Source organism: Sciurus vulgaris (genome assembly GCF_902686455.1).
Source record: "Sciurus vulgaris genome assembly, chromosome: 1".
NCBI classification, from domain to species: domain Eukaryota; kingdom Metazoa; phylum Chordata; class Mammalia; order Rodentia; family Sciuridae; genus Sciurus; species Sciurus vulgaris.
In genome coordinates this window covers 202,957,515-202,971,794 of record NC_136461.1, presented here as the reverse complement: position 1 = coordinate 202,971,794, position 14,280 = coordinate 202,957,515, and the positions used below count along the sequence as shown (strand labels likewise).

Sequence of the window (14,280 nt, the reverse complement as noted above, 5' to 3'; positions counted from 1 at the left end):
AGTTCTGGGGGCTGACTGTGGGCCCTACTCTCCCTGCAGGGCATCCTGGGGTCAGGGCTGGCACTCAAAGTGCAGGAGCAGCACCGTCAGAAGCACTTTGAGAAAAGGAGGAAGCCAGCTGCTGAGCTCATCCAGGTACGTCTACCTGAGAAGGAACAGGAGGAACAGGACAGGGTGTGGTGCGTGCGTGTGTGTGTGTGTGTGTGTGTGTGTGCGTGCGTGTGCGTGTACACACAGGAGGGGGCCTGCTTGAGCATGCTCACTTGTGGGTGGCTCTGGGCATTGCCATGGTTATCTATTTGACCTGTCTCTCTACCTGTTCTGAAGGTGACAATCTAGTACCCTCCTGTCCAAGTTCTAAACTAAGCAAGAAATAGATGCCAGACTCATGTTACCCATCAGCTTTTTTACTGATAATAGGGGAGTAGAAAATTTGGCTTGGACTTGTGACCCCACTAGGCTTCCTTCTCATTGCACTCCCCACCCCAGGCTTCACCTTGGGGCAAGGTGAAGAGTCAGCCTATAGTCCAGGCACTTAGCCAGTGAGCTGCAAGGACCTGGGCTCTCACATCTGCCAAGAGAGAAAGTGATTCCTTACATGTGCAAACCACTGAGCCACTTCACCCATCCTCCCGGCCAGGGCATGGAGCATCCCAGCCATGGAGCAGTGGCTGCTGGCCTGGACGCCTGCCTCCTCCATCACCAGCCACCGCCCACCAGGGGCTGGGCTAGGGAGAGAAGTTATCAGTGGTTGGAAAGGCAGAGGTATCCCTCTTAGACTTCAGAAGGAGTCCTGCTTCATGGTGACATGGCTGTGGGGAGCAGAGCAGTGCACTGAGTAGAAAACAGGGTGTCCACTCTAGCCACCTAAATGCTCAGGACCTGGCCACCCACTTACGAATCTGTGTCCAGTTGTAGTGGTTGTCTCTGTGGGTCTCTGGGACTGGCACAGCATGGGACAGGATGGCATCCTAGATATTGTGGTACTGAGGTGGGTCCCAGTCTCCAAGTCTGCTGCATTATTCCCCTCAAAACCCAAGCCATCAGAGCATCCCAGAGGTTATAGCATCTTAGGATCAGACCTCTTCTCCTAGGCTCTCTGCCTTGCACTCTGAAGTGGCACAAAAGACAGTTTCTCATTTGACTGAGGAGTCTCCAAGAACCTTCTGGAAAGAGTAGCCCCTCTTCCCTCTCCACTCCAGTTCATCTCTCTCTATACCCCCACCCACAACACCAGTTACAACTCTGAGACAAAGTTTTTCTTCCCAAAGGAGCTACAGAAAGCTGAGCACCTCAGCTTCTCTGAAGGTCAGCTCTTTGCACGTTCAAACCCAAAGGCTTCGTGCTGCTGTAAAGTAGTGGGACTGCATGATGGTTGCAGTAATACCATCATTCCTGACCCTCTGTTCTCCTCCCCAGGCTGCCTGGAGATATTATGCTACCAACCCAAACAGGATTGACCTTGTGGCAACGTGGAGATTTTATGAATCGGTTGTCTCTTTTCCATTCTTCAGGCAAGTGACCACTTATCTCAGTGCTTGGGCCATGGTTGACTATCCCTCTGATGGTCCATTTGTGTCATGGCCCCCACGTTTGTGTAGAGGACATCCTCCAGGGCAAGGAGCAGTGGTTCCCATCATGGGCTGCACATCGGCATCACCTGGGTGCTTAAAACTCCTGATGTCCAGGCCATAGCAGGGTATTTAAGTCAGAGCTCTCAGGACTGGTCCCAGGCATCCATGTTTCCTAAAGCTCCTCAGGTGACTCCAGCATGCAGCCAGAGGTTAGCAGCTGGACAGTGTGAAGTGGTTGATATGAAAAGTTCCTATCTACATATGTGCAGAGCATAGGGCTGAGGAAACAGGAGCCTGCATGGTCAGCTGCCCTAGCAATGCTGGTGCCCTCCTGGACTTTGGGAAAGGGAAGGTGAAAGAAGACAGAGAGTCCTCTAGAAACCCAGTGATGCTGTTTTGTGTTCTCGGAGTTGAAAGGTTGAAGTAAAGGGGGAAATAAATTAGCTTTTCCCATGGCCAGCATGAAGGAAGAGGGAAATCACCATGCACTGATGTCCACTGTGTTCCAGGTTTCCAAGTGCTTATTTCACTTAATCCTCATGGGTACCCCAGGAGATAAGCAGAGGTTCTCAACATCAAGGCACAGTAGGGAGGAGGGGCACCTTGGAAATGCAGATCCAGCTTCAGTGACACTGGTGGAGACCTGGGGGAAAGCCATCTGGATCAGGAGCCCTGGGAGATCCACACATGGTCACGCACATGGTGCCCACCTGGAGACGGGCTGAGTGGCCAGTGTTACAACTTCTACTTGCGGATAAGCAAACTGAGGCTCTGAACTTCAGATGTTTTGACTAATGTTAAAACCTAGAGGCTTCCAAAGCCCATAGCCTTTCATCTACTTGGGCTTCTAAAGCAGACTGCTCCTTTCCATGTTTCTGATACTGTAGTTCTGAGCTTATATCTTTAAGTATGGGTGGAAAGTTGACTCCTAGACGCTTGACTTGGAAGGAAATATAGAGGGACAGTGAGCTTGTTCCTGGCACTGAGGGTTCTGGAAAATACACAGAACTATGGCACTAGGAGATACAGAAGAGCAAGGTTTACTCAGCAGGCTCAGAGGAGTCTGTTCCAAAAGCTGAGCACAGCCCTTGGCTCTCAGTATCTCTTATACAGTAGAGACTTCCAGGTTTCCAGACTTTCTCATGCAAGTAGCCTTGATATCCTTTCCCTCTTTCCAGGCAGCTCTGGTTCCTGCCACAGCTGCTGAGCAAACATGATTACAGAAGCAGAAACTAGCAGGTTGCTGCTATTAACAGAGATAAAAAAAAAAAATCTTACAAAGGAATTGTCTCTTCATTAGGACACTCTCCAACACGTTTTCCCCAAATGTCTGTCCTTTCAGGGCCACAGTAGATGAGTGACTCCCTCAGTGACCAGTCTCTGAAAGCTGTCGCATTTCATCTTTATACTCTCAACACCAGACTGTGGTCAAGGTTTAAGAAAAGACAAGAGATTTGGGTTCTATTGACTCATTTCTCTGCATAAAATCTTTCACTGGGGGAACATGACAAAAAGAAGAAAATCCATGACTTGACATGAATTTCAGATCCTGCTGGTCCAGGCCTTGCTGCCCTCTCCCCTGAAATCCCATCGTGCTTCTCTTCCTCAAGAGGTTCTGCTGGCGTGAGCAGCTTCCACACAGGGCAATCAATCCACCAGTACATTTGAGACCCTGTATGATCTAAGCACTAGGCCAGACGAGGGAGGGTCCCAGATGATCGGCAAGTGAGTCTAATTTTGATCCTGAAGGCAACAAGAAGCCACAGGAGCTAAAGAATGACCTGTTCTGTTTCAGGCAGATAGTGGGAGGAGGACAGAGGGTGGATTCCACAGGCTCAGGATTGAAGGAGATAAGCTAGCAAATGACTGTGGGGCTCAGGGTCAGAGCAATGGGGGCCCAGGCCAAGGTCAAAGCAGTAAGAAAGGAGAGAAGAGGAAGGACCTGAAAACGAATAAGCCAGAGGGACCAATGCCCCGTGGAAGGGTTGGGGAGGTGAGAGGAACCTTCATTACAAGTCTTCCGTGAATGACGTGGTGCCTGGGCTTACTTGCTATGTCCCCTGACTTGCCATTAGACTTCACTGCTCAGAATATAACCTATATAGTTCCTTTTGCTTCTAAGATGCTATTATTGCTATAATCATTTGGGGCTTGGGTAGCATAAAGCAACCTCCCTAGAAAGGCAGGTGACTGGCTTCCCCTTAAGAGAACAAAGTGACCTTGAACACAAAAACAAGAACATTGGGTGCAGAACCAAGAGGACTTTCATTTGCTATGCATCCCAAGGCCTTGGCAATGGGCCTTTTCTTTTGGGTTGATTTATTATAAATAAGGCATTGTCCTAGCTGTCAGGGACTTGGAGGACTACATTGTGCTATAGACAGCTGTGGTGATATGGGAATGGCTTTTAAACTAAGAGAGAACATTTCTTCTTTCTCTCAAGGACAAGAGTATAGAGCCACTAGAGAAATTCACTAAGCAGCCATTCTGAAACAAGGCAGTCCCTTGGGGAAAGAATGTCCCTGAATCCAGCCCACTCCATATCAATGAAAAGAAGTAGCTGACAATGCACTGGCATGTCCTCACCTGCCTCCTGCAGGAATTTTGCCTTCTGCTTAATTTTGTAAATAATTTTATTGAGATACAGTTCACAGTCCATAAGAGTATTCCACATACCACAAAAGGTACCATTAAAGTGGACAATGTGGTGGTTTTGTGTATATTTGTGATGTTGGGCACTGATCCCCAGATAATTCCAGAAAAGTTTCATTACCCCAGAAAGGAATCCTGTACCCATTAGTAGTTATTACTCATTCCTTCTCTTGACTCCTGCAACCACTAATCCATCTTTTTCTTCTTCCTATTCTAAACAATTCATATAATAACAAAATCATATTGTACCTTGCTTTTTTATGGCTTTATTCTTTTTTAAATTTTTTTATTTGTTTTAATTAGTTATACATGACAGTAGAATTCACTTTGATAAATCATATATAATAGAGTATAATTTCTCATTCTTCTGGTTATACATGATATAGAATACCACCAGTTGTATAGTTATATATGTACATGGGATAATAATGGCTGTTTCATTCTACTATCCTTCTACCACCATACCCCCTCCCCTCCCTTCACTCCCCTCAACCTAATCAAAAGTAACTCTATTCTTCCTAATGCCCCCCCCCATTGTGAATTAACATTCGCATATTGGTGAAAACATTCAGCTTTTGGTTTTTTGGGATTGCCTTATTTCACTTATCATGATATTCTCCAGCTCCTTTCATTTACCAGCAACTGCCATAATTTCATGCTTCTTTAAGACTGAGTAGTAGTCCATCATATATATGTGTGTATGTGTGTGTGTGTGATATATACATATATGTATATATGTATATATGTATATATCACATATATGTATATATGTATATATATACATATCTGTACATATCTGTATATATGTGTGTATATATATATATATATCACATTGATTTTGTGTATGCTTTCTTTCATTTTCATTATGGCTTTAGGTCTCATCCATGTTGTAGTGCTCATCAGACCTTTGGTGGTTGAATAATATCTCATGATATGTGCCATATTATGTTTACCTATTCATCACTTGACAGAATCTAGTGTTGTTTCTAGTTTTTAGATACTAGAATAGGGCAGCTGGGAACATTCAGATCCATATCATTTATGGACACATTTTTAATTACTTTGAGTAGAGACTTGTGAATAGAAATGGTAGCTCTATATTCAACTTCTTGAGGAAGTGCCAGACTGTTTTCCATGGTGGTTAGACCATTTTATGTTCCTGCCAAAGGCTTTGAAGGATGAAGTTGTGTAGCCCATCTACAGCAATGGAGCCATTTAAGAACTTCCTGCTCCGTGTAATCCTGTGTTAATTTGCAGGTAGTGTTTGGGGCCAGCAATGATGAATGATGGTGTTCCATTTCTGGTTTTCCTTTATTACCACTCATAATTATAAACTTGTTTTTGAATTTAAGAGAACATCAGAGAGTTTCACATGTTCTACAGCAACACTACCCGATATGTCAGCCACTGGCCACATGTGGCTATTGAGCATTGAATTGTTCCTAGTGCAATTGAGGAATTTAATTTTTAATTTTATTTAACTTTAATGTAAATAGCCATGTGTGATCAGCACAGCTCTGAAATTGTTAGATAACAAAACAAAAGTGAAGTTGTGGAGACTCAGGCCCAGGAAGTAGAAGTTACTTGACCAAGAACAACCGGTTCACTGTGGAACCAGGATTTGTTCCTTCTGTGACCAGTTGAGACTATCACAGTACTTAGAAATGGAGATGGGGAATTGTAGGCAGTGTGGCCAAATATTGAACCTGATTTTATACATACTATCTTATTTTACATTTAAAATGCTCTAGATGGTAAGTAGAAGGAGTAACTCCATTTTTACAGGTAAAGAATCAGAGTATGTCATTCAGCTTTCTGTTGTGCCAAAATACAGGAGAAAATCAACTTATAGGAGGAAAGATTTCTTTTGGCTCATGGTTTCAGAAGTTTCAGTTCATGGTCAGCTGGTTCCACTGGCTCTGGCCCTGTGGCAAGGCAGAACATCATAGTAGAAGTAACAGGACATGGTAGAGGAAAGGTACTCAGTTCATAAAGACCAGGAATCAGAGAGAGGAAGGGTCTTGGGCAGTAAATACCCTTCCAGGGCACACCATTGTGAATGACCTCCTTCCTCCAACCAGACGCTACCTCCTGAAGTTCCCACTACCTCCCAATAATGCCCAGCTATGACTCCATTGCTGGATTATCCACAAATCCTCATGGTTCCGTCACTTCCCAAGAACCCACCTTTGACCTTTGCTGCTCTGAGGACCAAGTCTTCCACCCAAGACTATGGGGACACTGCAGAACCAAACCACAGCACAGAGCATCCATGAGATTAATTAGCTGCCTAGTGCAACCAGCCAACACATGGTGGAACAAAGACCAGAGCCCAGTGCTTATGCCAAAGCTGTGCTCTTTCCATTCATCTCAGTGAAGAAACAGTTATTTAGGGGGGAAAACTGGGTAAATAATGAGTCAGAGTTATTTGGATAATAATACCCATTTCTGAAGATTGTTTTGGTGAGGGTCAAATGGAGTGAAATGTGTGAAAGCAACTATCTTAGTACCTGGATGTGTCTGAGCTGGGAGAAGTATTGCTGTTCTAGCACAGAGGAGAAGGAGGGGGAAGGGAAGATGCTGAGCTCCCACATGATAGTGTGGGAACCGGCGTTAGTGACCACAGAGCTAGAAGACCCTGTCTGGGCCCAGACAGGGTGGGTGAGTAAGATGGTTCCAGGCAGCAGACAAGAGGAAGGGAGATCTAGCCAGAGGCTGGGCAAAGGCTCAGGACCGGAATATTTGCACAGCACCCGCAGTGCACCTAAGGATAGTGTGGGCTCTGAAGCCAGATGGCCCAGCTTGGGATCCTGACCTTGAAGCTTCCTCATCGTGACCTTGAGCAATCATTTTAAACTTCTCTGTACCTCATCCGAGAAATGGACTGATCGTAGTAGTTATCTTACAGGGATGTTGGGAGGATGAAATGAGCTAATTCGTAAGAGACTTAGCATAGTATCAGACGATAGAGCAGGAGGCACGAGAGGCACTCGATAAACGTGACATGCCAGCGTTGGCTGTGAGGCTGCTGGTGACCGACGGGGGAGTGTGGTTGCCGCAGCCCGATAAGTCCCCTACTGAACAAACCCTGTGCCCCACACCAGAAGGGGGCAGAGACAGGGTTCACGCTGTTTTCTGGATGAATCGGCCATGAAGGAGTGGCTGAGAAGAACCCTGACAGCACAGAGCCAGCGGGGCCTGGGCTCCAGCGGGCACCTCCTCCCTCACGGCGTCCCCTCTGCACACACTCTTCGTGCCAGAGCGCCGCTCTGCTCCATCACCTTCAAGGGACTCTTGGAACTAACCCTGGGGAGGGATGTTCCATGTGATCTCCTCTGTTCTGTGTGGTTCACTTTCTGTCTTTCTCCCTCTTCTCCTCATAGGAAAGAACAGCTGGAGGCAGCAGCCAGGTGAGTTTCTGATTATGAATTCCTCTCTTCTCGTCACGGGGTCAGGTGGAGGGTCCAGTTCTCCCATATAGTTTGGTATGGTGGATGGCCCCTGTGGAGGGTCCAGTTCTCCCATATGGTTTGGTATGGTGGATGGCCCCTGCGTGGCCACGCTTGTCCAACATGGAGTCTGTGGGATCACTAGTGCTGCTGGTCACGTTGCTCTGCCATTTTCATGCAGATGTAATCAGGGAAACTTAATAGGACTCACAGCATCAGCCACTTACTGAATGTCTCCTCTGTGCTAGGTTTTGTGTGTTGCCTCCTTCGGTCCACACAACCACAGTGTAAAATAGGCCCTGATAGCTTCCTTGGTGAATGAGGAGATTGGGGTTCAGAGAGGTTGAGTCATTCCCCCTGGGTCACATGGCAAGATTAAAATTCAAAGTCTGACGGGTCTGAATATTACGAAGTTATTTCCATTATATGTAGTTTCCTTTGCTTCTTGGGCTCACAAGGGGACTTCAGAAAATGAAACAAGACCATAATCCATGGTTCCCACAACTGCAGAGGCTTCCCAGCTAACAGTCCTCACTGCAGGCTGCTGCAGAGGCAGCAGGAGCTCCCAGGTTCCACGCTTTTCTCTAACCTTCCTTCCTCTCCCTCTCAGAAGACACCCCAATGACAGGAACCATGGACTCTACTACAGATTGTAAAGAAAGGCCATCTGTAAACACCACTATGAACTACTTACATATTTATAAATATAAGTAATTACACACACATTGTTATTTGTTGGAAAATAAGGGCCTCACAGTAGACTTCTTTTTTTAACTTTTATTTTATGATTCTTCTTAGCTACACATGACAGTAGAATCCATTTTGACACAGTTATACAAGCATGACATATATTCTTGTATCTTAGGCCAACGCTCTCCTTCTAGAGCTGACACAATTTGGGCAGAGGAGGTGACAGGAGCCTGGACTGCTTGCAGGGAACCACTTGAGAACAGTGGCCTTTGGGAAGCTGTGATGGACAGCCTTGTCCTCTTGGGTGCTCTGCATGGTGCTCTTCCCATACATCATCCTGCTTGGAAGAAACCATTGCAGTCAGAGCTCATCGATTTCCCTGCAGAAACACACGTCAGGCTTTCTATGACTGTGTGTCAAAATGGATGAGAGTTTCTTGCTGCACCTCGCTTGGACTGTGGAGCCTTCTGGGTAGACTGTAGAGGAGGGCAGATGATTTTTTATGATGTCAGAGGACATTTTCTAGAGAACCTGCAGCAGCTCATGACTCACAGAGGCAGAGAGCTTACCTGGATATTCTTATACAAACTTAGAACCTTAAGGAGACAGGCCCACCCCATGAGACACAGCCCGTGAGCAGCAGGGGTTATCTGATCCGGATATCAACACTCCCTAGAGGTTATTCTTAGTTCTCCTTCCCTGAGGATCAATAAGGTCTTAAATCATGCATACGTTCACACTGCAAGTAAGTCATCTACCTTTAGAATTTTTCTATATACACATAAAGAGCACATTCCCAAAACAGGCTATGAGACTAGACCCTTATCTCTCACACCGCACAAAAATCCACTTAAAATGGATCAAAGACGTAGGAATTAGACCAGAAAGTATGCAACTCTTAGAAGAAAACATAGGGTCAACACCTCAGCACAAGCAACAACTTCCTCAATAGGACCCATAAAGCTCAGGAAATAAGGCCAAGAGTTAATACATGGGATAGCCTCAAATTAAAAAGCTTCTGTACATCAAAGGAAACAATTGGGATTATGAAGGGAGAACCCACAGAATGGGATAAAATTTTTGTTAACTACTCTTCTGACAGAGGATTAATATTCAGAATATATAAAGAACCCAAAAACCAGACACTTTCCAGGAAAAGTACAAATGGCCAACAATTATTTGAAAAAATGTTCATCATTAGCAATTAGGGAAATGCAAACCAAAACTACTCTGAGAATTCTTCCCACTGTGGTCAGAATGGCAGCCATCAAAAGTTAAAAAAAAATAGTAAGTGCTAGTAAGTGCTGGAGAGGATGTGGAGAACAGGAGCAGTTTACACTGTCGGTGGGACTGCAGATTAGTATGACCACTATGGAAATCAGCATGAAGGCTCCTCAAAAGACAAAAAAGAACCATCATATGATCCAGTTAGATCACTCCTCAGCATTTATCCTGAAGAATTAAAGTCATCACACTACAGTGATATATGCACGCCCATGTTTATAGCAGCACAACTCACAATAGCCACACTATGGAAACAGCCTAGGTATTCATCAATGGATGACTAGATAAAGAAAATCTGGTGTACATACCCAATGAAATTGTATTCCACCATAAAGGAGAATAACATTATGACATTTGTAGGAAAATGGATAGAACTTGAGACCATAAGTTAAGTGAAATAGGCCAAATTCAGAAGTCCAAGTGTCACATGTTTTCTTTCATATACAGAAGCTCAAGAGGAAAAAGTAAAAGAGAGATGGGGAGAATCTCATGAAACGCAAAGGGAGGGAGACCATTAGAACAGAGAAAGGTTACCAGGGGTAGGGAGGAGAAGAGGGAAAGAATATGTACTGGGGAATAATATTGACCATATTATATTGTTATATTATGTGGATGTATGAACATGTAACAATAAATCCCACCAATATGCACAACATGTTCCAAGACCCCTCTAGGTGACTGTAACAGCAGATAGTACCAAGCACTAGGTATACTGATTTTTTTTTAATTATATACCCAGGTCAAAGTTCAACTTATGAGTTAGGCACAGTAAGAGTTTAGCAATAATAGCAAATAATAAAATAGAACTATTATAGAATACGCTATAATAAAAGTTACATGTACTCTGTGTGTGTGTGTGTGTGTGTGTGTGTGTGTGTGTTTGTGAAATTCTTACTGTGCTTTTTACATGTTCACTTAGAGGAAGCACTTTGTAGCTTCTCACGGGCATATCCAATTGCAAAGATCACTCCTCTTGCAATATAGGGATATTATTAAGTAACATAAGGGCTGCTTGAACAAAACACTGTGGTACTTACTGCAACAGTCAGCTCTATAATTGAGAGGGCCACTAACAAAAGGGTGAGTAGCATATACAACATGGATACACGGACAGAGGATGATTCACTTATAAGGTGGGACAGGGGAAGAGGTGAAAGATCTTGTCACATTACCCAGAAGTGTATGTGATTTTAAACTTGTGAATCATTTATTTCTGGAATTTTCCATTCAATAATTTTGGGCCTTGGTTTACTATGGGTAACTGAAACCACAGAAATAAGTTCATAGATAAGGAGGGTTATTATACACACAAATTATCACTGTGGATTGGTGGATTGGATTTGGTACTTCTGGTTAAGTCGAGGATCACATAGATGAATTCTGAAGCTTTCCTGGCGGTGCTTCTACAGTTACAGGAAAGGGTCCTCTGAAGGCTGCCGATCGGCTTGCTCATGCCACCTTCAAGAGCCCTCCACTTGCCCACGAGTGCCCAGGGAAGATCTAGTCCATGATTTCTGAAGGTTAGAGTTAGGTGTTTGCTGGCTCCTCCTGCTCAGAGGATTGGTTTCATAAGCCAGTCTGTACCGCTCGTCCAGGATCTGAACAGTTGTCCCACTGGGTGGCCTGTTGGCTGGGGAGGTGCCAGGTGTGGGTGCAGGCACACAACCTGGAGGGGGATGAGAGCTGCAGGAAGGAAGGAGATCGTCAACAGAGAACTCAGTTCCTTACCCAAGAAGGCAGGGTGCAAGGTTACTGCAGAATGTTTCAGTGGTGTGCGCAGGCCTGCCATGCGTGCTTCCTGCCCGTCATTTGCCACGGTATGATGAGCTTCCTCGGGGCCTGCCAGCCACCGGGCACGCCAATCTTACCTTATTACTATCTACGTGGCCAGTCGGGTTTAAGCTTACCTATGGCCTCCCTCTGGCGTAGGTAACCTACACACTTGCCTATCAGTCTGAGGAAAAGCGTGATGTTCTCCGTGATTTCGGGTCCCTGTGCTGTGCCGGCTTCTTGGTGGGGACTCAAGCTATTGCTTTATGTGGGCTGCCTGGACTGTTCTCATTTATGTGAACTTGAGGAACAAAGGTTCAGCCGCATCCTTAAAAGGACAGAGGGGTTGACCCAGCAATTTTTGCTTCTTTCTTAGGATCAGTGATTCTAAGGTTTATCAGAAGGAAAAGAACTGACTTCCCTGTGACCTTAATAAATGCTGACAGGTCACCAGTCATCCTGCCTGGTCCTCATGAGAGTGCAGGCAGGGGACACCTTCCCCGCTTCTCACCTGGCTTAGATGTCTCACTCATCACGCGCTCAGGGTGGACTCAGAGCCTCCCTAATAAAGCATAGTGTGTGTGTGTGTGTGTGTGTGTGTGTGTGTGTGTGTATGCACATACAAGCATACACATATAAACACACATATGGAACATTACATATGCATGTTATATGCATATATATGTATACATGAATAAATACTTTTAAAATGATCTTTTCCTCTCTGGTCCATGAGCTCCTTGGGGATTATACTCTGCCTGAGATAGAGAAGGCACCCATAAACACTTGCTGAGTGAATGAATAAATGACCTGATGACAGGATGTACCCTACTCAGTGTTCACAAGCCTTACGCCTGAGTGACACGCTGGAATGGCCAGGCGGGGCCTCTGTGCCTCTCACCCGGGATGCCCTACGCCACCCCCTCAGGTGCAGGAGCCTGGTCCTCACGTCCTCGAGCCCTCGTGAAGTCCCCCTGCAGGCGCTCACCCCCTTTCTTTGCAGTCTGGCTTCTGCTCACCCATTGGCCTCCGTTTCGGTATCACCATCACCTTCATCCTGAACAACCGAGACCGGCTTTCCAGTGGCTTCCTGTGCGCTCCAGAGGCCCTCCCTGGCCACCCTGCCCACGTCAACGCCCTGCGGCTCTCCATCACTGCAGCCCTCTGTCTTCTCACCAGCTCTCTAGTGGCGCCTGCGTCTGCTCGCCGACTGTGTCCTCTTGACTTTGTCATGAGCTCACTGGGGGCTGAGAACAACCCTGTCTACTCAGGTCGCTCTCAGAGCCCAGCACTCAAAGTGTCAAACACACCTCCTGGTGAACAAATTAATAACATGAGCTTCATTTTTAGATGAAGAAACTGAATCAGAAAGAGTTCATGACTTACCCAATTTGAAATACTAACTGCAGAGCATAGACATGAACCATCTCTCTTACTCCAAAGCCCGCATTCTTTCTGCCGTCCAGCACTCCCTTGCTCAGCTGAGGTGGGATACATTTTATTAATCAGAATATCAAATATTTGTTCCTTCCTTCGGCATCATTGTAATGCTTTCAGTGCCCACCTGTGCCAGCCACTGTGCCAGATGGATGTTCAACCTGAACAAACCAGTGGGCCCAAAGCTTTCATTCTGGATGCTCAGCCTCAGCGCTGTGGAGAGTCAGGAAGGGCGCTTCTGTGTCGGGGGGCCTGTCCTGGGCATCGCAGGGAGCTTAACAGCACCTCTGGCCTCTGCCCACTAGATGCCGGTGGAGCTCCCCAAGTTGGGTCAACCAAATACATCTCGAGGCTTTGCCAGATGTCCTCTGAGGGATCAGAGTCACCCCCTGGAGAAAACCACTGATTTAGTGGGAGAGTCCCTCCTGAGCAAAGATGGAATGATGGTGGCCACCTGCCATGGAGGAGGACAGCGCCAAGTGTGCCAGGGCACGGTGCACCAGGTCTCACACATCCTCATAAGTGAGCCTTGGGACTGGCACTCCAGCCAGGTTTTAGACAAGAAGAAGAATCATTTAGGCTGAAGGTTTCTCCAGCTGAGGTCACAGCATGTGCCTAGTGCTGAATGCCAGGGAACAAGGGCTGTTCTGCCAGGACAGAGCCACTAGATTTCACCCCCCGTCTCCAGTCCACCTACTTGCAGCTTTTCTAGATCATGTTTGGAAACTGTCTATGCCTGACAAAGAAGGGACCCAGGCTTTCCAGGGAAATCCGATGTCAGCTCCAAGAAGGCTGCAGTACCCTGAGAATGAGGCTGGATCATGCACGAGAAATCCGTACAGAGAAGGGCCTCATGCTCCAGTGGTGAACTTTGCCTTGCATTTGATTATCCTGTGGGGTCTTGCATTTCAGGCAACGCAATTAAGAAGTAAGCTGATCATACACTTTGCTGGAGGAAGAATTCTGTAAGCCTCTTAGGCACAAGGGCTGTGACCAATTCCAAGCCAGGACTTATGGCTTGGGCCCTACACATCTGGATCTTAACATAGTCTGAGCATCCTTTGTGATCAACACAGTATTAAATTAACAAGGCCAAAGCAACTCAAACTTTTAAGAGTTTGGACTAAAGCATTTAAATGATGAAGAATTAAGTATCAACACAGATAAAACCAAGAAAGCCTGCTCCTTATCTTTCTGAAATTATGCTGAAATTTCAAATCAGGACAAAGTGGCTGCCATTCATTTCATCTTGCTTAATTTATTTGGAATTACACTCCTCCTATACTTAGCTTCTGCCAACGGGGTTAAAATTACAATGTTGAGTGTTTTGAGATTAGCACTAAGAAGCACTGGAAAATAATATATAAATCCCCAAATCTCATCTCAGTTCATATACAAGAATAAAATAAAAAACTCACATAAAC

General features: G+C 45.7%; 1 protein-coding gene across 1 annotated transcript in view; it reads left to right on the top strand.

Moving 5' to 3' along the window:
• Positions 1 to 14,280, top strand: part of KCNQ3 (potassium voltage-gated channel subfamily Q member 3) — a 295,146-nt gene that overhangs the window by 267,288 nt on the left and 13,578 nt on the right. Inside the window, exons 7-9 of the mRNA XM_079118464.1 lie at positions 40 to 135; positions 1,420 to 1,514; positions 7,610 to 7,636. Coding sequence (XP_078974590.1) covers positions 40 to 135; positions 1,420 to 1,514; positions 7,610 to 7,636 — 218 coding nt within the window. The remainder of the gene's footprint in view (positions 1 to 39; positions 136 to 1,419; positions 1,515 to 7,609; positions 7,637 to 14,280) is intronic.